The 19,488-nt window shown below is 37.6% G+C and overlaps 3 protein-coding genes across 7 annotated transcripts in view; 2 read left to right on the top strand and 1 right to left on the bottom strand.

Annotated features, from left to right (window-relative positions):
• Positions 1 to 4,300, top strand: part of gch1 (GTP cyclohydrolase 1) — a 33,738-nt gene extending 29,438 nt beyond the window's left edge. Inside the window, exon 6 of the mRNA XM_078406658.1 lies at positions 763 to 4,300. Within this exon, the coding sequence (XP_078262784.1) occupies positions 763 to 889 (127 nt within the window). The 3' untranslated portion in view covers positions 890 to 4,300. The remainder of the gene's footprint in view (positions 1 to 762) is intronic.
• gmfb (glia maturation factor, beta) overlaps positions 1 to 19,488 on the top strand; it is a 449,169-nt gene that overhangs the window by 272,675 nt on the left and 157,006 nt on the right. The window lies entirely within an intron of this gene.
• samd4a (sterile alpha motif domain containing 4A) overlaps positions 10,869 to 19,488 on the bottom strand; it is a 112,166-nt gene continuing 103,546 nt past the window's right edge. For all 5 annotated transcript variants that reach the window (XM_078406663.1, XM_078406662.1, XM_078406660.1 and 2 more), the window contains one exon: positions 10,869 to 13,758. In XM_078406663.1, the coding sequence (XP_078262789.1) occupies positions 13,730 to 13,758 (29 nt within the window). In that variant the 3' untranslated portion in view covers positions 10,869 to 13,729. The remainder of the gene's footprint in view (positions 13,759 to 19,488) is intronic.

Below are 19,488 nucleotides of genomic sequence, written 5' to 3' on the forward strand. Positions count from 1 at the left end.
TGACATTAAGTGGTCATGAGATCAAGCCTGGTGATCAGCCCTGGTAGGACTAATATTTGGGCAGAATAATCATACCAGTGGGAGATAAAGAGGACGTGGTGGGAAACGGAGAGTCCATTCGTGTACAAAGCTATGCCAACTGTCTAAATAGTCCACTTTCTTCCAAATTTGAGTAAATCCTATCGTGAAGACTATTTCACACTACTGAAGTGAGGCTCACTGGCCTTTTTTACCTTGGATTCTTTCGACTTACTTTCTTAAACAAAAACATTACTTACATTCCAGTGGCTGGAGAAGATGGAAGGATCATTAAGGCTCCCACAACCTCCTTTCAATCTCCCGTTACATTGATCTCACTGTCTTCCATGGTAAATAGAGATGAAAAGTACTTGTTCCGTTCCTCACATTTCGTCTTCTGACTCAAAACACTAATTCCCTCATATCCATGAGCATTCCTACCCTCTCCCTGGTTAACCTCTTGTTTTTAATGTATATATAAAAGCCATGGCAATGTTACAGTGAAGAGATGATTGCTCAGTGTAGAAGTAGGATTTGATATTGGAATAACAGTGGGACCAGTTTTGGAAAATGGGGTGGGCCAGTTACAAATTTTCAACAAATATTTTCTTTAAACCGAAAGGTTCTGATGGGATGAAGTTGAACCAAACTCATTGAACATGCAAATCCTTCCAAAAGAGAATTATATGGGGACAGTGAGGAAATAGCATAATCAGCAATTTATAATACAACTTTACTTTGCAGGCACATGTGCATGGTGATGAGGGGAGTACAAAAGATGAACAGTAAAACGGTAACCAGCACTATGTTAGGTGTTTTTCGAGAGGACCCAAAGACCAGAGAAGAGTTTCTGACTCTTATCAGGAATTGAAATTCACGTCCTTGATTGAGCTTCATTAAATATTTTGGATGTTTATAGATGTTCAGTAAATGCTTTGTATTGTAAGAGGTATAAATGTGGGATTCGGATGTTCTTTTAAGTCACATTAATTGAATAATGTGCCTGTATCAAAAACTCAAATCAATAACATTTTAGTTTTATAACTAAGACATTCAAAAACAAAACAGCTTTGCATCTGATGCAATTAAATAAAGATTTGTAACAACTGTAAATCTAGTTTAACAATCTTAAATAGTTTCTCCTGTCATATATAATAGTCGAATGGACAAATAATCACAATAGACAATAGGTGCAGGAGTAGGCCATTCGGCCCTTCGAGCCAGCACCACCATTCATTGTGATCATGACTGATCATTCTCAATCAGTACCCCGTTCCTGCCTTTTCCCCATACCCCCTGACTCCGATATCCTTAAGAGCTCTATCTAGCACAAACTAGAAGATAACACAATGCTGGAGTAACTCAGCAGGACATGCAGCATGTCTGGAGAGAAGGAATGGGTGACGTTTTGAGTCTAGACCCTTCAGATGTCTAAAGAACATTTTGTGTTTATCTTTGGTGTAAACCAGCATCTGCAGTTCTTTCCTACACGAGTACAAACTAAATATATTAAATCTATTCAACATCAGTTAATCATTTCTTCCCTGCACAATTCACATACCTTTTCTTTGGTCCGAGAACCTTTTAATACTGGATTAAGATTGCCTCTTATTCTACTCATCTCCACTGAATATAGTCCAAGCCATTTATCCTCAGGAACAACCCTTTCATCCCAGGAATCTACCTTCTTTTCAATACCACTCTGTCTTCTACATTTTTCCAAGAGTAGGGACCAAAACACTACTCCAAATGTACTTTTTCCAAAGCTCTATCCAATTTATATCAAGTATTCCTTAAACTTGTACTCCAACCTCAATATCCTTAATTACACTCTTGCAATAAAGTCTATCATTCAGTTTGCCTTTCTTATTCCTTATTCCATGGCAAGCTGACCCCGAGGACAAATGATAGCCTTGTACAGCAGATTGATAAAGTACCATGGGATGGATGGGACAATGTTTCCAATATCCTCGATGAGATCATTTGGTTAGAAAGAGGGGCTGTGAGTGGTTGAAAGTAGAGAATATCTTCTTTGAGAGAGGGAAGAGATAAAAACGGGGAAGGTACAGTTGACTTAGAAGAAAAACAAGGAATGGTGAGACGATGATATCTGTTATCAACATTGACAGATTTAACTTTGCCATCTACCATATTGTGAATAAGAATATAGATGACCAAAATCCAAGAAAATTGAGATTTTTAGACAATAACAAATTCCCTCTTTTGATCTAAGGACCAACCAGACATTTGTTTATCAGTTGGCAAGGCAATTCTAATGAAGCATTTTCATCTTGCAGTGCTTAAATGTGATATTCTTAACAAGGCACAACAGAAGCAATCATGCAAACTTGGGTTATGAAATCACGTTATGGATATTAACAAGCTTAATGAAGTAGAAAGAAATTATTTTGATGCCTGGCTTTAATGGTAGTGCTAAACTTATTTTAAAATGCAGATCATGTCTCTTAAAAAGCAGAAAAATATATAGAAATACATTCAGCAGATGTATATATTAAGATTTCAAAATCCATATGTTAATGAAGACATTAAACATTTAAATACTATTTATAAAACAGGAAAATTATGTCAAAGTATAAAGATGAACATTTTATCAGTGAAATTTAAAACCAAATACTTGCAAATCAACTTTTTCATTATAGTTATTTTTAAAATACAAACTATACTTGAGCATAGTCTAATTTCTTGGAGTCAGAGTGCAATACTATGTGTAAGTGGGATAATTAGCACCTCTATGTAAAAAATATATTAATTTAAAAAATGGATCCAACTCATTAAGCTCTGAACAAAAATTGTCAATTTAGGAACCAATTAATTTAGGTATATTTATACAATGATGAAGGTCTAAAATGAGTTGTGATGGTTAATGTTTTTCTTTTTTTGTTAGGTCATTGAATCCTTTTTTTAAACGAAAAAGTAATCTGTTGGTAGTAGCATGTTAATTCAGTTTCAAGGTTGAACATTGGGTTCAGGATTTCATTCAACTAAATATTTGGTTGCTATTCTATTTCTAATAAACCAGTGTTGAAAGTGGAACTGATCTATATTTGGTTTATCTACTAACAACTCTGTGTCATTGACCAAGATGACATTGATTGCACAAACTTTGTACAATCATTACTGTTTTTTTTTGTAAATTACTAATACAAGACTTTGAGTGCATTATTGTCTGTAATAAGAATTAATAAATCTTTTAAGCTTGTGTTCCAAAAAAATGATTATTGCACTGTTGACATAATGTTCTCACATTCCAATTCTATGACATTCCAGGACTATTGTACTCTGGTGAATAATTGTTATTGCTGAAGTGATATTGTGCAGTTTTGTACAGGGAATATTAAATGTCACTACCTGACCAGTTTTGCTGTAACAGTCACCTTCACAGTATTCAAGTTTACTGTGAAATCATTCACGCACTATTATTCTGAGTATCCTTGTGGGGTGTATTAGCCAAGAGTTTTATCGCTCCAAAATGTGGCCTTGGACTCTGTTGTATGCTCAGCGGCAAATAGAGTTGCTTGCTTTAATGATGGATATTGTACTCGTGCTGTCATTTTACCGAATTGCAACACTGTTGTATTCACATCTAATGAATGTCTTGTATATTAATTTATATTGGTTATCAATTTATGTCTACTAAATTATACTTAAACTTTAAATTGATCTTTGAATTATTTCTTAAAAATGCAAACAGCAGATATTTCATGAATTTGAGTAACATTTCATTGTCATCTGACATCTTGTTTTTCCCTTCCTGGTGAATGTTGGGATAGTCATGACTTTGATTTGCCTGTCTCACCCGAGCTAATAAGATGGGTCAGGGCCTTCACACTGAAAGTGACAGGTGCTTTGACGTGCAAATAAGCCAGCTGGTTCAGAACTAATCCAATTACAACTGATTAAAGCATTAGTTTTTGTCCAGCAGATACTGGATAAGGCATTGAACTGTTGCAGGTCAACAACAATTTGGTCTGGATTTTTGCAGTCTTGATGAAACATCCCCACAAATATCTGATAAGCTGCAGCACAGGGTTAATTTTTTTCTAATATTACTATCAAGCATCTGTGAAAACTGATGTCTGGCACTGGAGGGTCACGTCACTCTCTGATTGACAGCACAGTGGTGCAACGGTTTTGCTGTTGTTCCAGGAGGTGACTGTGTAACCAATCACATAAAAAAGAACAAGTTTTAGGTTTTCTCTGGAGCATTATAAAATGTCAAATTAAATTAAAGCTAAAAATTATTAAACTTATTACATTAAAATATTTACCAATGCTTATGCTTTAGTACTTTTATTTTCCAGTGCAATTTACAACATGGTTGAGACTTTAAATACTGGTTCATTCATTTATTTTTGGAAGCTGAATCACTGACAGCATCTTCAGGATTGCTGTGTGGAAGGCATAGTGCACGTGATTAGTGGGTGAATGGGATTGTTTAGAGACCAGGCATTCACTCAGTGGACCAAATGGTCTCTTGTGTCAGGAAACATTTATTCTATTCACAGAGAAATCCCATTTATTCTATTCACAGAGAAATCCTGACACTGTTTCCACTTTAATGAAATAACAATGACAAAGATGAATAGTTTGTATTGCAACTGCACCAGGATCATTAGGAGTGGTTGCTACTAAATATAGTTCAAGGTGTGCCTCAAAGAAGTGAGGAGGCAAATAAAGATCACTAACTAAATATGTTAAAGCATTGGGTTCTATAAAAAGTAAACAGGTAGATCGAGTTAAGTTTTTTAAATTTACTTCAATTTGTTTCCAAATTACATTAAAAATCCATTGCAAATTCCTGATTTTCAGTAATATTCACAAACTCCCTAAAATTTTCACGTGTCAACTCGCTAGATCTGGGGAATGAGTCTGTTTAAGATTTTTATTTGCCAGATTAGTGAGCAGAGCTTTTACAGGTCTTGCATTTGTGTGGGAGGGCACAAAATGAAGCATATGTTGTTCACATTGCCTCTCAAGGCAGATGCATCATTTAGCAAGATCAAGACTTATCCAATCTTCATGTTCTCAACTGTCAGGAAATTCTGTGACAACATACAATTAGAACATAGAGTACAATGCAGGAACAAACTTTCGGCTCTGAACTTGATGCCCAAAACTTATCTCTGCCTGCACATGACCCATATCCATGTGCCTATTCAAGTTTCTTAAATGTTACTATTGCATCTGCCTCCACCACCAGCATGCACCAGGCCTACACTACTTCCTGTGTAAAAAAAAAACTTGCTCCGCACATCTCCTTTAAATTTTACTCCTCTTACCTTAAAGCTACGCCCTCTAATATTTGACTTTTCCAGCTTGGGAAAAAGATTACAACTGTCTACCCCATTGTCATAATTTTAAATACTTCTATCAGGTCTTCCGTCAACTACCAACATTCCAGAGAAAATAATTCAGGCTTGTCCAACCTCTCTTTATAGCTAATAACCTCTAATCTAGGCTGTACTTTGGTAAATATCCTCTCCAAAGCCTCCCCTTCCTTCCTGTAATGGGACAACCAGAGCTGCACAGAATACTACAAATGCAGCTGAACCAAAGTCCCATAAAGCTGCAACCTGCCTTACTGACTCATACTCAATATCCTGATTGATGAAGGCAAACATACCACATGTCTTTTTTATCACTTTCAGGGAGCTATGGACTTGAATCCCAAGATCCCTCTGAACATCAATGCTGTTAAGGCTCTTGCTATTAACTTCGTACGTTCTCCTTACATTTGACCTCCCTAAGTGCAACTTCTCACACTTGCTCAGATTAAACTCCATCTACCATTTCTCTGCCCATTTCTGTAGTTGATCTATATCGCGCTGTCTAGCCTTTGATAGTCTTCCTCACTGTCCACAACTCCACTAAGTTTTGTGTTGTCTGCAAATTTACTATCCAACTCATCTACATTTACATCCAAGTCATTTTTATATATCACAAATAATAGAGGTTCCAGACCTCCACAACTGTCTTCTGAGTAAGCCAGTTCTGAATCCAAATGACCAAGTCGCTGTGGATCCTATGCACCTTAATCTTCTGACTCAGCCTACCAAGGGAGACCATCAAATGCCTTATTAAAATCAATGTGGACAACATCTGCTGCCCTCACCTCATCAATCACCTTCATCACCTGCTCAAAGAACTGAATAAAATTCAAGACAAAGCCATGCTGACTCGCTAATTAGCCCTTTCCATCCCAAATGAGAGGAAATCCTATTCCAAGGATCCTCTCCAACAGCTTACTGACATGAAGCTCACCGGCCTATAATTCCCTGCATTCTCTCCATTTGCTTTCTTAAACAAAGGAACATTAGCTCCTCTTCTGGGAACATTAGCTCCCAGGTCCTCTGGGACCTGACCTGTGGCTAGAGAAGATACAAAGATCTTCGTCAAGAGGCCTTATAAACTGGTGTAAGCCTTATTCAAATTTATTCCTGAATGTGGACTAACAACTCAGTGTTCCATGTGCAAAAGCTAGTCAGTAATCTCTAGCGGATAATACATTGATTATAAATTACAACACACAAAGGAGCTAATAATTCCACCTGGAGTGGAAGTAGGTATTCTCAATCCAGAGTGATCCCTGAAGTTTGTATAGATACATAGGAAATGTTTGCATCAAGCAGTAAGTCCAGCTAAAAGGAATTTGTATGAGGATTACAGTTCAGTATCTTCTGTACGTAAGTTTTAAAACACATATCTCCAGTTTCAGGGATAGTTTCTTCCCAGATGTTATCAAGCAACTGAACCGTATCGTATCAGATCTTTAGAATAAAGAGACTCCCAATTCTCTGCCCAGAACGTTTTAAAATTCCTGATCTACTTTGAGCCACGGTGAATCACAAGCAGAACAGGTTTTCTCCGAATTCATTCCCACACCCTAAACAGTATCTTTTGGGGAAAAAAAATCCCCTTAACCTCCTTCCTTGTTCCTATGGTGATCTTAAACTAACAATCTGCATGTTGTGACTCACCAACCTTTGATTGTTGTACTATGAACATCTAAGGTTTCACACATTCTGCAAGTCTGGAAAATCCCTTTATTTCCCCTCTGTCTTTCCTAACTTTGGAAATGATAGACCACTTTTTATTTCTTAAAATACTCACTTTGCTTATTGTAATTGTTTTTGTTCAATTGATCATAACATGAAGTCTGATCTTTTAAGGGAATTTAAGCTTTATGTCTGCTCGAGGTGGCTAAAGCAATTGAGTAAGAAGGCTACAAGTATTACACAAACAATACGAGTCAGCAAAATTCAGCATATTTCTTTCAATTAAATACAGATATAATATTTCTATAAATTCAATAAAAGGCTCTGCTGGCAAACTTAGAGTCAGAGTGATACATAGAAACATAGAAAATAGGTGTAGGAGTAGGCCCTTCGAGCCTGCACCGCCATTCAATATGATCATGGCTGATCATCCAACTCAGTATCCCGTACCTGCCTTCTCTCCATACCCCCTGATCCCTTTAGCCACAAGGACCACATCTAACTCCCTCTTAAATATAGCCAATGAGCTGGCCTCAACTACCTTCTGTGGCAGAGAATTCCACAGATTCACCACTCTGTGTGAAAAAAAACTTTTTCATCTCAGTCCTAAAAGACTTCCCCCTTACCCTTAAACTGTGACCCCTTGTTCTGGACTTCCCCAACATCGGGAACAATCTTCCTGCATCTAGCCTGTCCAACCCCTTAAGAATTTTGTAAGTTTCTATAAGATCCCCCCTCAATCTTCTAAATTCCAGCGAGTACAAGCCGAGTCTATCCAGTCTTTCTTCATATGAAAGTCCTGCCATCCCAGGAATCAATCTGGTGAACCTTCTCTGTACTCCCTCTATGGCAAGAATGTCTTTCCTCAGATTAGGAGACCAAAACTGTACGCAATACTCCAGGTGTGGTCTCACCAATGCCCTGTACAACTGCAACAGCACAGAAACACGCCCTTCGGCCCAACTTCTCCATGCCAACCAAGATGCCACATCTAAGCTGGTCCCATTTGCCTGAATTTGATTCATATCCCTCTGAACCTTTCACATCCGTTTACCTGTCCAAATGTCTTTTTAATGTTGTTGAGTTTCTGGAACACTCAATACTGGAACATTGTTGGAGCTGATCTCATCTCAGCAAATGGAAAGTATTCCATAACTTTTAACTTGTGACCTGCAATGAAAACAAAAGCTTTGAAGAAAACTGGGACGTGAATAGCAATCCTCACACCTCTTGTGCTCATCATATTGCTGCTCCAGCGTGATTCTGATTTAATTTGGAAGGATTTGGCAATGGTAATGTCTTTAAGATACATTTGGACTTGTACAATGTGATGCAGGGACTTTTATTATGCTCTTTGGTAGGAGTTCCAGGATTTGATATTCTGATGTCTCAGCATGTTGTATGCTTATGTCTCTGAGAGTGGCTCAAACATATGACCTTATGATTCAGAGGCAAAAATATCTCAGACCTTGATACGAACATGAGATCTGTATATCTTTCAGGCATGTTTTTCTTCACTGATTAATTTGTGTTTTAGTTTGCATTTTTTTTGATGCATTTTAACTAAAATTGCTTAGAATATAAAATAATTAAATAACTTTTAACTGTTTCGGAACATCAGGCTCATATAGAAGTAATGAAAGTGCCTTTGATGGCAATATGCTGCAGATAGTTAACAGAGTGGTCCTTTAAGGAGTGGATCGCTGGGATTTAGCACCCAAGCCCTTGCTACTTTTCAGAGAGGGCTGCAGACTGAAGATTCCCAGTACAAAGGATTCCACAGGTGCAGCAGGTGACTACAGCTGTGGGATCAGCTTGCAGGTCAAGTGCAGGCAGTGGGTCTGCCAAAGCCTGGTCTTGTCCATTACTCACATGATTAGAAATGTGTTCACTCCAAGTGCATTTAAATTACCGTAACATGGGTATAAATGGACTTTAAAATTTTAGACAAGTTAAACAAAACTTGGTCCAACACCTCTACTGCCATCACAAGCCAGGTTAAAATAGACAGATTTACCTTCTGTGGTTTACAAGATCACTGTTTCACTCCAAAAGTCATTTTGTTGTGATTGTATTTGCATAGTTCATTTTACCTCGCTTAGCGCTACCCCACAATAGCACTGTGCTCTTTCATTTTGGGGCCTTATTTTATCCAAATAAAAAATAATAGTGACCACAGGGTGTAGCAGCATAAGGTGATTTGCGATTTGACCAATGTGAAAACATAACTGCGCAAGGCAATCTAATGCGATAAGTCTGCGCGCGGGAATCAAGCTCCAGTCAGAAGTAGATAGGTCAGGTCAGACATATCTCATACCAGTACAACACTATAACTCTGCACAGGGGAATTAAAGCTCCAGTGAGTGAATCTTTTTATACTAGAGCCAAGAATGGGAGTGGAATGAATGGGTAGACATCCAGAGTAAACATTGTGGAAAAGTGTAGACTTACCAGTGAGTGAGCAAGAGTTAGCAATAAGCAAGTTAAAAATAACATAAAGATCACATCTCCATTTATGCTATGTTATGACTTGGTAGAGAGTTGTTTCATTCAGTGCTCCATTTTCTAGGAACGTATCTGTAGATAAATGTGAGGTTATCCACTTTGGTGGCAAAAATAAGGAGTCAGATTATTATTTCAATGGTGTCAGATTAGGTAAAACGGAAGTGCGATGAGACCTTGGTGTCCTTGTACACCAGTCACTAAAAGTAAGCATGCAAGTACAGCAGGCAGTGAAAAAAGCTAATGGCATGCTGGGTTTCATAACGAGAGAATTTGAGTACAGGAGCAAATAAGTCCTTCTGCAGTTGTATAGGGCCCTGGTGAGACCACATCTGGAGTACTGTGTGCAGTTTTGGTCTCCTAATTTGAGGAAGAACGTCCTTGCTATTGAGGCAGTGCAGCGTAGGTTCACGAGGTTAATCCCTGGGATGGAGGGACTGTCATATGAGGAAAGATTGGAAAGACTCGGCTTGTATTCACTGGAGTTCAGAAGGATGAGAGGGAATCTTATAAAGACATATACAATTATACAAGCTAGATGCAGGAAAAATGTTCCCGATATTGGGGGAGTCCAGAACCAGGGGACACAGTCTAAGAATAAAGGGGAGGCCATTTAAAACTGAGGTGAAAAGATTTTTTTTCACCCAGTGAGTTGTGAATTTGTGGAATTCTCTGCCACAGAAGGCAGTGGAAGCCAATTCACTGGATGAATTTAAAAGAGAGTTAGATAGAGCTCTAGGGGCTAGTGGAATCAAGGGATATGGGGAGAAGGCAGGCACAGGTTACTGATTGTAGATGATCAGCCATGATCACAATGAATGGCAGGCTGGCTCGAAGGACCAAATGGCCTCCTCCTGCACCTATTTTCTATGTTTCTACGCTAATTGAGGTATTACTGTACTGTGAATGTCACCACTGCCTACAACATTTTGTCTCACATTCATTCACCAAACTAAAGTGGCTTATTAGTTAGCTTGAATAGCGTTAAGTAGTTATACAGTTATGCTCAGTGAAAATGAGTGCCCAAAGTGGAAGAGAAAGCTAATAAAAAAAGAACCATATGACAGGTCAACCAACACAGATTATTCTCTACACCAGCTTGCTCAGGCTCATGAGATTTAACAACATTTACTGCCACTTTCCTGATCAGAGAATGGCACAGAACATGATAACACTGACAGAGTAAGAGGAAAATGCAGACAACTGTTCTCTGACCATTTTGCTCTTCAAGAGTATAGCCTGATTACTCATCTCTAGTGCTTAGATACAGAAGCTTTCTTTGGCGTAGCATGAATGTTCAAACTGGATGTGTAATTTTTATTTTGCAAAAAAACAAACACATACACCACAATGTTACAAAAACTTGTATTATCTCCCTTCACTTTCAATATAATGCTGATATGAAATAACCGTCATTTTAGTTAAGTGACAGAACTGGGAGTAAATAAATACATTGTTGCATTTGCTGTTTTAAGTCACAAGAGTAATTCATTGGTAACTTTAAACAAGAACATTTGAAAACTATACACTTGCAAAGAACAGCAAGTAAAACATACGAGTGTTTGTCATAAAGCTTTAACATGTAACAAACGTGCTTTTTCCATAAGATGACAAACTGTAAAAATATGCATTTATGTGCAGCAGTAACTATGCAAGAAACATATTTCTTGTCCAGGAAAACAAGAACAAAGCATGCATGCACCTACCACGTTGGGATTACCTCTGTCTGTCTGACATGCAACAAAGGAAATAAAGTAATATGGGATGGTGTATTTTAAAGACAGAAAAAGGTTCTACACTGTTCAACAAAACTGTCCATAAATACTTAGGGAATAATATAATATATAAAAAAAAGAGGGAGGAAGTTACTACTTACCACTAGCTTCCCATTCCTCTCAGAGGAATAAACATTTACTATTTTCTGAATCAAGATAAAGAAATACAAAAAATAAAAGCCATCTCAGCAAATCCTGATGGCTTGTACAAAACAATTTAAAAAAATTTTTGATCTAGTTTCTCTTGTATATAGTGCACACACATCCATAGCAAGCCCTTGCTCTGAACTTTAAAATATCCCCACGAAGTCTATTTTTCCAGCCATAATCTCGTAAAGGCATTGCAGTAACCTGGTAGAAATTTGAGACATTTCAGTATCTGCCACAGCTTAAGTAAGTTGTTCTATACCATTCCATGACTAAGTTTATCCAATGTCCACAAACAATTAAGCATTTCAAAACAGTTACTGTGCTGAGCTTGCAAGGATATTCAGTGTGCAAACAAAAACAAAGAGCATAAATATCAAGAATACATCTTATCACCTTTGTTTTTGAATTGATGGTGTTATTTGTTCTGTATAAAACAGTTAATGTTTTGGGGTATGTGGAAGATACAAAAGGAAAGGCACTGCTGCTTTATTTCTAGATATTTGACTTCACAGCCTTATAGCATGCAATCATCATTTCATAAATAATTCAATTTACATAGGATAGTATTAATCAAGCACTACACCTGCAGTCAATACAGGACTCAACAGAAAAAAAGAGAATGGCATCAGTGTTCTCAAGACAAAGCCACATGTTAAAATTAATTCACTAGGCAGCACTTCTTAGCAAACCATTTTTTTAATCAATGTAAATATTTAAACTATACCTTATCGATAGAAATAAGCAATAATAATAAAAATTAACTAAATGGATGTTAATATTTTGAGACATACTCATGGTTACCAGCCATAGCAAGTTAATACTTAACATATCTAAAATAATACATCTAATTAATAGATAACCTCTGCATCTATAAATCAGTGGAGGAATAAATATCAATTCTGATTTGTAAATACTTTTAAGGACTCTCATTAAACATGTTTTTGTGTTAGCATGAATGGAGTCACATAAAATGTTTGAACTTGCATCCACTGTATAAACGTAAATGCACTTATTCAGAAAATAGTTACATACTCTGCTATCCTATAATACTGCAATTCCAACTCAATTTCTTACAAAATATCCATATTTATTCAACCTCATCCAGTTTCTCTCTGATTTTTCTTAGACCTTGCCCTTCCTTTGCCTTGTGTATTATATAAACTTGCTCTCGCCATCTCTATTCAATGCTAATCTCTAGACAGCAGATTTTTGAACACTTTGGGTAAGTGGCTAGGGAGAGGATGTAGAAAATATTTAGGACCTGATAATTTTGACAACGTACCAACTTAATTTAACTGTAAACATTGGGTCTTTTTGCAATGAGGGTGGGGGGAGTGGGGGGTCGGGGCAGCAAAAATCTGAAGCAAAACATGAGCAAAGAGCATACTTGTCAACAGTTAGACTGACTGCAAAGCTGATTGACTAACTCGTATGGTATCACATAACTCTACTGCTTTCACCAACATTCCAGAACGCCCTCTCTCTTTTTCATCATCTTCAACATCTGTACTTACTCAGACTGAGCACTTACATTTTATTTTAGAATAAGCAACTATCCCATGGAAGCATAACTTTGCTGCTAATCAAAAGAGCAAACCTGCTGCGACTGCAGAGGGGAAAAAATGCTTTAACAATGACAATACATATAACAATGGCATACCTGAAAATATTTATGTACCCTTTATATTTATGTAAACAACAAGTTAATTTTACTTGCACTTAAATTATTAACTTCAGAGTCCTTTTCATGACAACAGCACTTCAATCCTGAAAAGAGCTCAACAACCATATCAGGTCCAATCAAGATGAAAGACATCTTGTGTCTTACTTTGTTTCTTTTGGTGATACATTTTTAATCGAAGTTTACAGATATTTTTAAAACAAATGTTTCTAAGTACAGAAAAGTAACCAACCACACTTGAAATCCAACTCTTGCTCTTGCAAAAGATTAACCCACTCATTGGCCACTTCTGCACTGATTACACTGCTCGCACAAATTAGGACTTCTCTGAGGTTGTTTCACAGCCAAATCATTTTCATGGACTGAATTTGCTTTTATTTAGCCTGACAATGCTTCAGGACTTGATGACACAGTGACAATCCAAACACTTTCGCAAAAAAAAAAAAGTTCGTTACACCTTGCAGAAACATGACACAAGATATCAATTGGCCCTGACCAGGGCTCGTGACTGGGACTTGTGAACGTGGTCTGAACCCACGATTACTTATAAGATTCAGAGCCAGTACCAACTGGTGTAGTTTATCCTTCTAGATGGTCGAGGTTCTGTCAGCACCATCTGAAAATTAAAACCAAAGTCAGTGCTATGGTTTTATTGAAATATGCTCATATACTGTGATATACATCATTGTATAATCTAATATTTTTATTTGATCTGCATCAAAAAGAGCTTGAAACTTCACTTTAAGTTTTAACAACAGTGCAGATAATAAATTCCATTCAAAATGACAATTTAAATGGTATTCCTTCCATTGCAAAACTTCAAAATCACAGATTGATTTATTTCATATGTTCCCGTGCTAAACTTATTTAAAGGGGAATTAATCAAGATTATTTGGAATTACCATTATATTCTCAGCATGCGTAGGATAGTGTTAGAGTGCTGGGATTGCTGGTCGGCACTGCTTGTTTCTGCGCTGTATCTCTAAACTGAAACTAAACTAAACTCAGTGGATCAGGTGGCATCTGCGGAGGGAAATGAAGAGACCCTTCATCTAGACTGAAAGAGGAGGAAGTAGTTAATATAGAGGTGGAGGGAAGAGTGGGCAAGAGCTAGCAAGCAATTGGTGGATACAGATTGGCAGATTACAGTTAGGTGGGGGAGTGAAGGGTGGAAATAGCAAAAGGCTGGGAGGTGATAGGTGGGGAACAAAAAGATGCAGATTCTGATAGCAAAGGAAGTTAAAGAATCGAACTGAATGGGGAGTGAATGCTTAATCTGTATAAAAGTATACCTATTTCCCTTTTTAAACATTCATGTTGTAGTAAATTAATTGTATAGTTAAAAGCACAAACTACTAAGGAAGGCCAAACAAATTTATTGAAGGCAAGTTGCAGTTGAAAAAAAAAGATAGTTTATGTGACCCACAGGATGAATCAATCAAATACAGAAAATACTTGTGGATTTTCAGAAAGGATTCCCTCTGGTCAAAGAAAAGGCTGATAAAAATACAGGCACAAATATAACAGAAAATGTTATTAAAACTAGCAATAGCATTCGCTGATTCACAAAAGACACAGAATGCTGGAGCAGCTAGTCAGCAGGTCAGGCAGCATCTCAGGAGAGCATGGATAAGGAGTCGACAGAAGGGTCCAGACCCGAAACATCACTGGGTCAGAAGAAAGGTCCTGACCTGAAACCTCACCAAGCCATGTTCTCCTGAGATGCTGGAAGGAAGCAGAGGGTGATGGTGGAAGGTTGCTTCTCGGACTGGAAGGCTGTGACTAGTAGTGTGCCTCAGGGTTCGGTGCTGAGCCCGTTACTGTTTGTTATCTACATCAATGATTTGGATGAGAATATACAGGGAAAGATTAGCAAGTTTGCTGATGATACAAAAGTGAGTGGTTTTGCACATGGTGAAGACAGTTGTGAAAGATTGCAGCAGGATCTGGATAGATTGGCCAGGTGAGCGGAGGAATGGTTGATGGAATTTAATGCAGAAAAGTGGGAGGTGTTGCATTTTGGGACATTGAACAAGGGCAGGACCTACACAGTAAATGGTAGGCCTCTGGGTAGTGTTGTAGAGCAGAGGGATCTAGGAGTACAGGTGCATGATTCCTTGAAGGTCGAGTCACAGGTAGATAAGATGGTCAAAAAGGCTTTTGGCACTTTGGCCTTCATCAGTCAAAGTATTGAGTATAGAAATTGGGAGGTCATGTTGCAGTTGTATAAGATGTTGGTGAGACCGCATTTAGAATATTGTGTTCAGTTCTGGGCACTATGTTCTAGGAAAGATATTGTCAAGCTTGAAAGGGTCAACCCTCACAAAGGAAGACATCTTAGCTTATTATGCTCATACAGATAAATCCTTAAGCAATATTCATCTACCTAAAAATGCAATTATGTGTAGTAATGTTAATTGTAAGGATGTGAGGCATAGGAGAGATATCTGCTCCATGTATAATGATATAGTAAGTGCTTTATATGTAGGCAGTAAGCCCCACTACAAACATAAAAATAAGACACATAACATCAGGCCTGGATGGAATACGAATGAAGCGGTTTCATGCTGAAGCCTGTGAAGCCACTAAATCATAGGCTATGGTGGGTAGACCCAGACAAGGGCCTGTGCCTGAGTACAAGAAGCTCACCAATGCAAGATATAAGTATGGTGTTCACTTCATCTGTAAAAATGTGCAAGCCATGAGGGCTGATTCCATGGCTAAGCTGCTAAGTAACAATACTACTGATTTTTGAAAAGAAATGAGAGTTCTTAACAACTGCAAAACATCTCTACCATGCACTATGGATGGAATCTCTGGAACAGACAATATTGCGGAGCCATGGCGACAGCATTATAGTATTTTATTCAACTGTGTCCAAAGTGATTTGTATGGGGTGGACAATATTGAGTGTAATGACTCAATGGTGATTATGTCACATGAGGTGTACCAAGCTATAAACAAGCTGTCCGACAACAATGCAAGTGGTTTAGATCATATTTCTGCTGAACATCTTAAATATGCCAGTATGAGGATAGCTCCTCTCCTTGCTCTTTGTTTTACTGGCTTCATGATTCATGGCTTGTTACCAGACTCTGTGTTGTCTGTTCTGTTAATGCCAGTCATTAAGGACAAAGCTGGTAAAGTATGTAGCCTAGATAACTACAAGCCCATAGCTTTAGCCAGCATACTGTCAAAAGTCCTAGAAAGAATTCTGCTTGATAGATTAAATGAGTTTGTTAACTCCACAGATGACCAGTTTGGTTTTAAAGCTAAACATGGCACTGACGTGTATATATACCTTAAAGGAAATTGTAAACAAATATAGAGGTTTAAAAATCATCCGTTCTTATGTGCTTTATTGATGCTTCCAAAGCCTTTGATCGTGTTAATCATAGAAAGTTGTTTGTTAAATTGAATCAAAGAGAGGGTGCCCAAATACATTGTGAGAATTCTGGCTTACTGGTATGCCTACCAGGCAATGCAAGTAAAACGGGGCAATAGGGTCTCAGCACCATTTGGGGTTAGCAATGGTGTCAGACAAGGGGGAATTTTGTCCCCAGTTCTTTTTAATTTCGATATTGATGATCTGTCCAAGTAATCGAAAGCCTGTAATACTGGGTGCATGATTGGTAATACTCTAGTGAACGATATTATGTATGCAAATGATCTTGTGGCTCCATAATTCATCTAGCGCTGGTCTCCAGCAGCTCCTTACTGTATGTTCTGTGTATGGTGTGGAACATGATATCAAATATAATGCTGGTAAGAGTGTTGTTATGATCTCTAGAACCAAATAGGATAAATGCCTAAAATTTCCTGACTTTAAATTGTCTGATAATAATCTTAGTGTCTGTAATAAGGTAAAATATCTTGGACATTTTATTACAGAACAAATGACAGATGATGATATTTATAGGCAACGCCGCGTGATGTATGCACAAGCAAACATTTTCTTACACAAGTTTAGAGCGTGTTCAGATGGAGTGAAAATGTCTCTGTTCAGAGCAAATTGTACAACACTATACTGCACACTTGTGGTCAAACTACAGAAAAGCAAGCTTACAGAAATTTTAAGTAGCTTATAATGATGTTATGAGAATATTACAAGAGACCTAGATGGTGTAGTGCAAGTGAAATATTTGTGGCTGCAGGAGTCAATACTTTATAAACTTATGTATAAATTTATTTGCTGGATTAATGACTCTGAAAATGAAATCATCTTGGGCTTATCAAACATAAGGTTTAGCACTACACGCTACCAATCTCAGCTGAGGAGTCATTGGAATAGTTATATAAGAAAATAACTGCAGATGCTGGTACAAATCGATTTATTCACAAAATTGGAATAGTTATCTCATTGTAGGACACTGATTTTTTTAAATTCTTGATTTTAAACCATGTATTGTGCTCTTGTTTGTAATTTATTGTATGTCATTTATTGTGCTTTGGTATGTCATTTATTGTACGTCATTTATTGTGCTTTGGTATGTAATTTATTGTACGTCATTTATTGTGCTTTGGTATGTAATTTATTGTGCTTTGGTATGTCATTCATTCTATATAATGTCTTGTCATTTATCTGGATCCTGAGTCTGTAATAAAGTAAAGTAAGTAAGGTTCAGAAAAGATTTACAAGGATGTTGCCAGGACTAGAGGGTGTGAGCTATAGGGAGAGGTTGAGTAGGCTGGGTCTCTACTCCATGGAGCGCAGGAAGATGAGGGGGGATCTTATAGAGGTGTACAAAATCATGAGAGGAATTGATCGGGTAGATACCCAGAGTCTCTTGGCCAGAGTAGGTGAATCGAGGACCAGAGGACATAGGTTTAAGGTGAAGGGGAAATTATTTAATAGGAATCCGAGGGGTAACTTTTTCACACAAAGGATGGTGGGTGTATGAAACATGCTGTCAGAGGAGGTAGTTGAGGCTGGGACTATTCCATCATTTAAGAAACAGTTAGACAGGTTTGGAGGGATATGGACCAAGCACAGGTAAGTGGGACTAGTGCAGCCGGGGCATCGTTAGCCAGTGTGGGCGTGTTGGGCGAAGAGCCTGTTTCCACAGTGTATCACTCTATGACTCTATGACCTGCTTAGGACTCTAGCGCTCTGTGGCTTCTAACAGAAAGTCCTGTTTCCTATTGAGCAAAAAACCCTTGAATCTGGGGTCAGGGGGTACAGAGTTTTAAATCTTTCTAGAAGGTCAGGCATTGAGGATATTCAAGTTCACGATTACAAAATCCAGTGACTGGATGGGAAAGATGAGTTGAGAAAGAATAGCCATGGACTTTACAAATTCTACAGCAGGGTGGAGGTGGTGTGTGGGCCACGTCTGAACTGTTCTTAAGAGTAGGTGAAGAGAAGGCAACTCAGGTATTTATCCTGCAATTGTGTCTTGGAATAAAATGGAGAGAACCTATTCTTAAAATTTGCTCCTGACACCAAATACGTACTTCGGAAAACAGAGAAAATGACCAAAGACATTTGGGTATGAGGATTAGCCATGAATGTATTTATGATGTATGAAGCTAACAGACAATACACTAAGAACTGAAAGCAGGCAGTATGAGTCGGCATTTAATGGAAAGACAAAGTTTGGAAATAGCCTAACAATGCAAGTAAACCAAGGTATAATAAAAGGGCAACAACCTTTCTGGATTTCAGAATTACTATCATATATCACTACAGTGCATCAGTATTGAAAATGCATTTGTTCTGGCCTTTTCATGAAAGAAAGGATTTAAAATCCATTGATAATCATGAATACAAATTTATCAAGATGATATTAGGAGCTGGAAAGTAGGTTTTCTTGAAATTAATAAAGATTTGAAAGAAGGATTATTTCTTCTAGGTTGATCATTTATTATTTTATCACCTGGAATTCCTTCCTGCAATTTGTTGGAGCATGGGATGGATGCTCATCGTGTCATCTTTTGAAAGGAGAGTTCAAAAAAGTTTAAGGATAGCATGATGCCAAATTATGAAACAAAATTAGGAAACATAATGATTCTCATAAAAAACAGATAGATATGATCCAAATGGACTCCAATGCTGCAAATGTTAATAGTTTTATATATGGTGAAGTGATGTTAAAGCAGTTCAATTTAACTTTGAGATAGAAGGGAACTTTTGGTCAGGAAATTCTGCAGAGGATTCAAAATAGACTGATTGGTTTGGGACCTTTTTTTCAGATCAGGGCAATTTTCTGACTATCAAAAATCCTCACCGTTTTTAGACAATAGACAATAGGTGCAGGAGAAGGCCTGCACCTATTGTAAGTGATAGATCAAAGAATGAAGGCAATAACATTAATTATAGTTTGCAGCTGCAAATAGCGACCTTTAC

The sequence above is a fragment of the Rhinoraja longicauda genome, chromosome 10 (genome assembly GCF_053455715.1).
Source record: "Rhinoraja longicauda isolate Sanriku21f chromosome 10, sRhiLon1.1, whole genome shotgun sequence".
Classification (NCBI taxonomy): domain Eukaryota; kingdom Metazoa; phylum Chordata; class Chondrichthyes; order Rajiformes; family Arhynchobatidae; genus Rhinoraja; species Rhinoraja longicauda.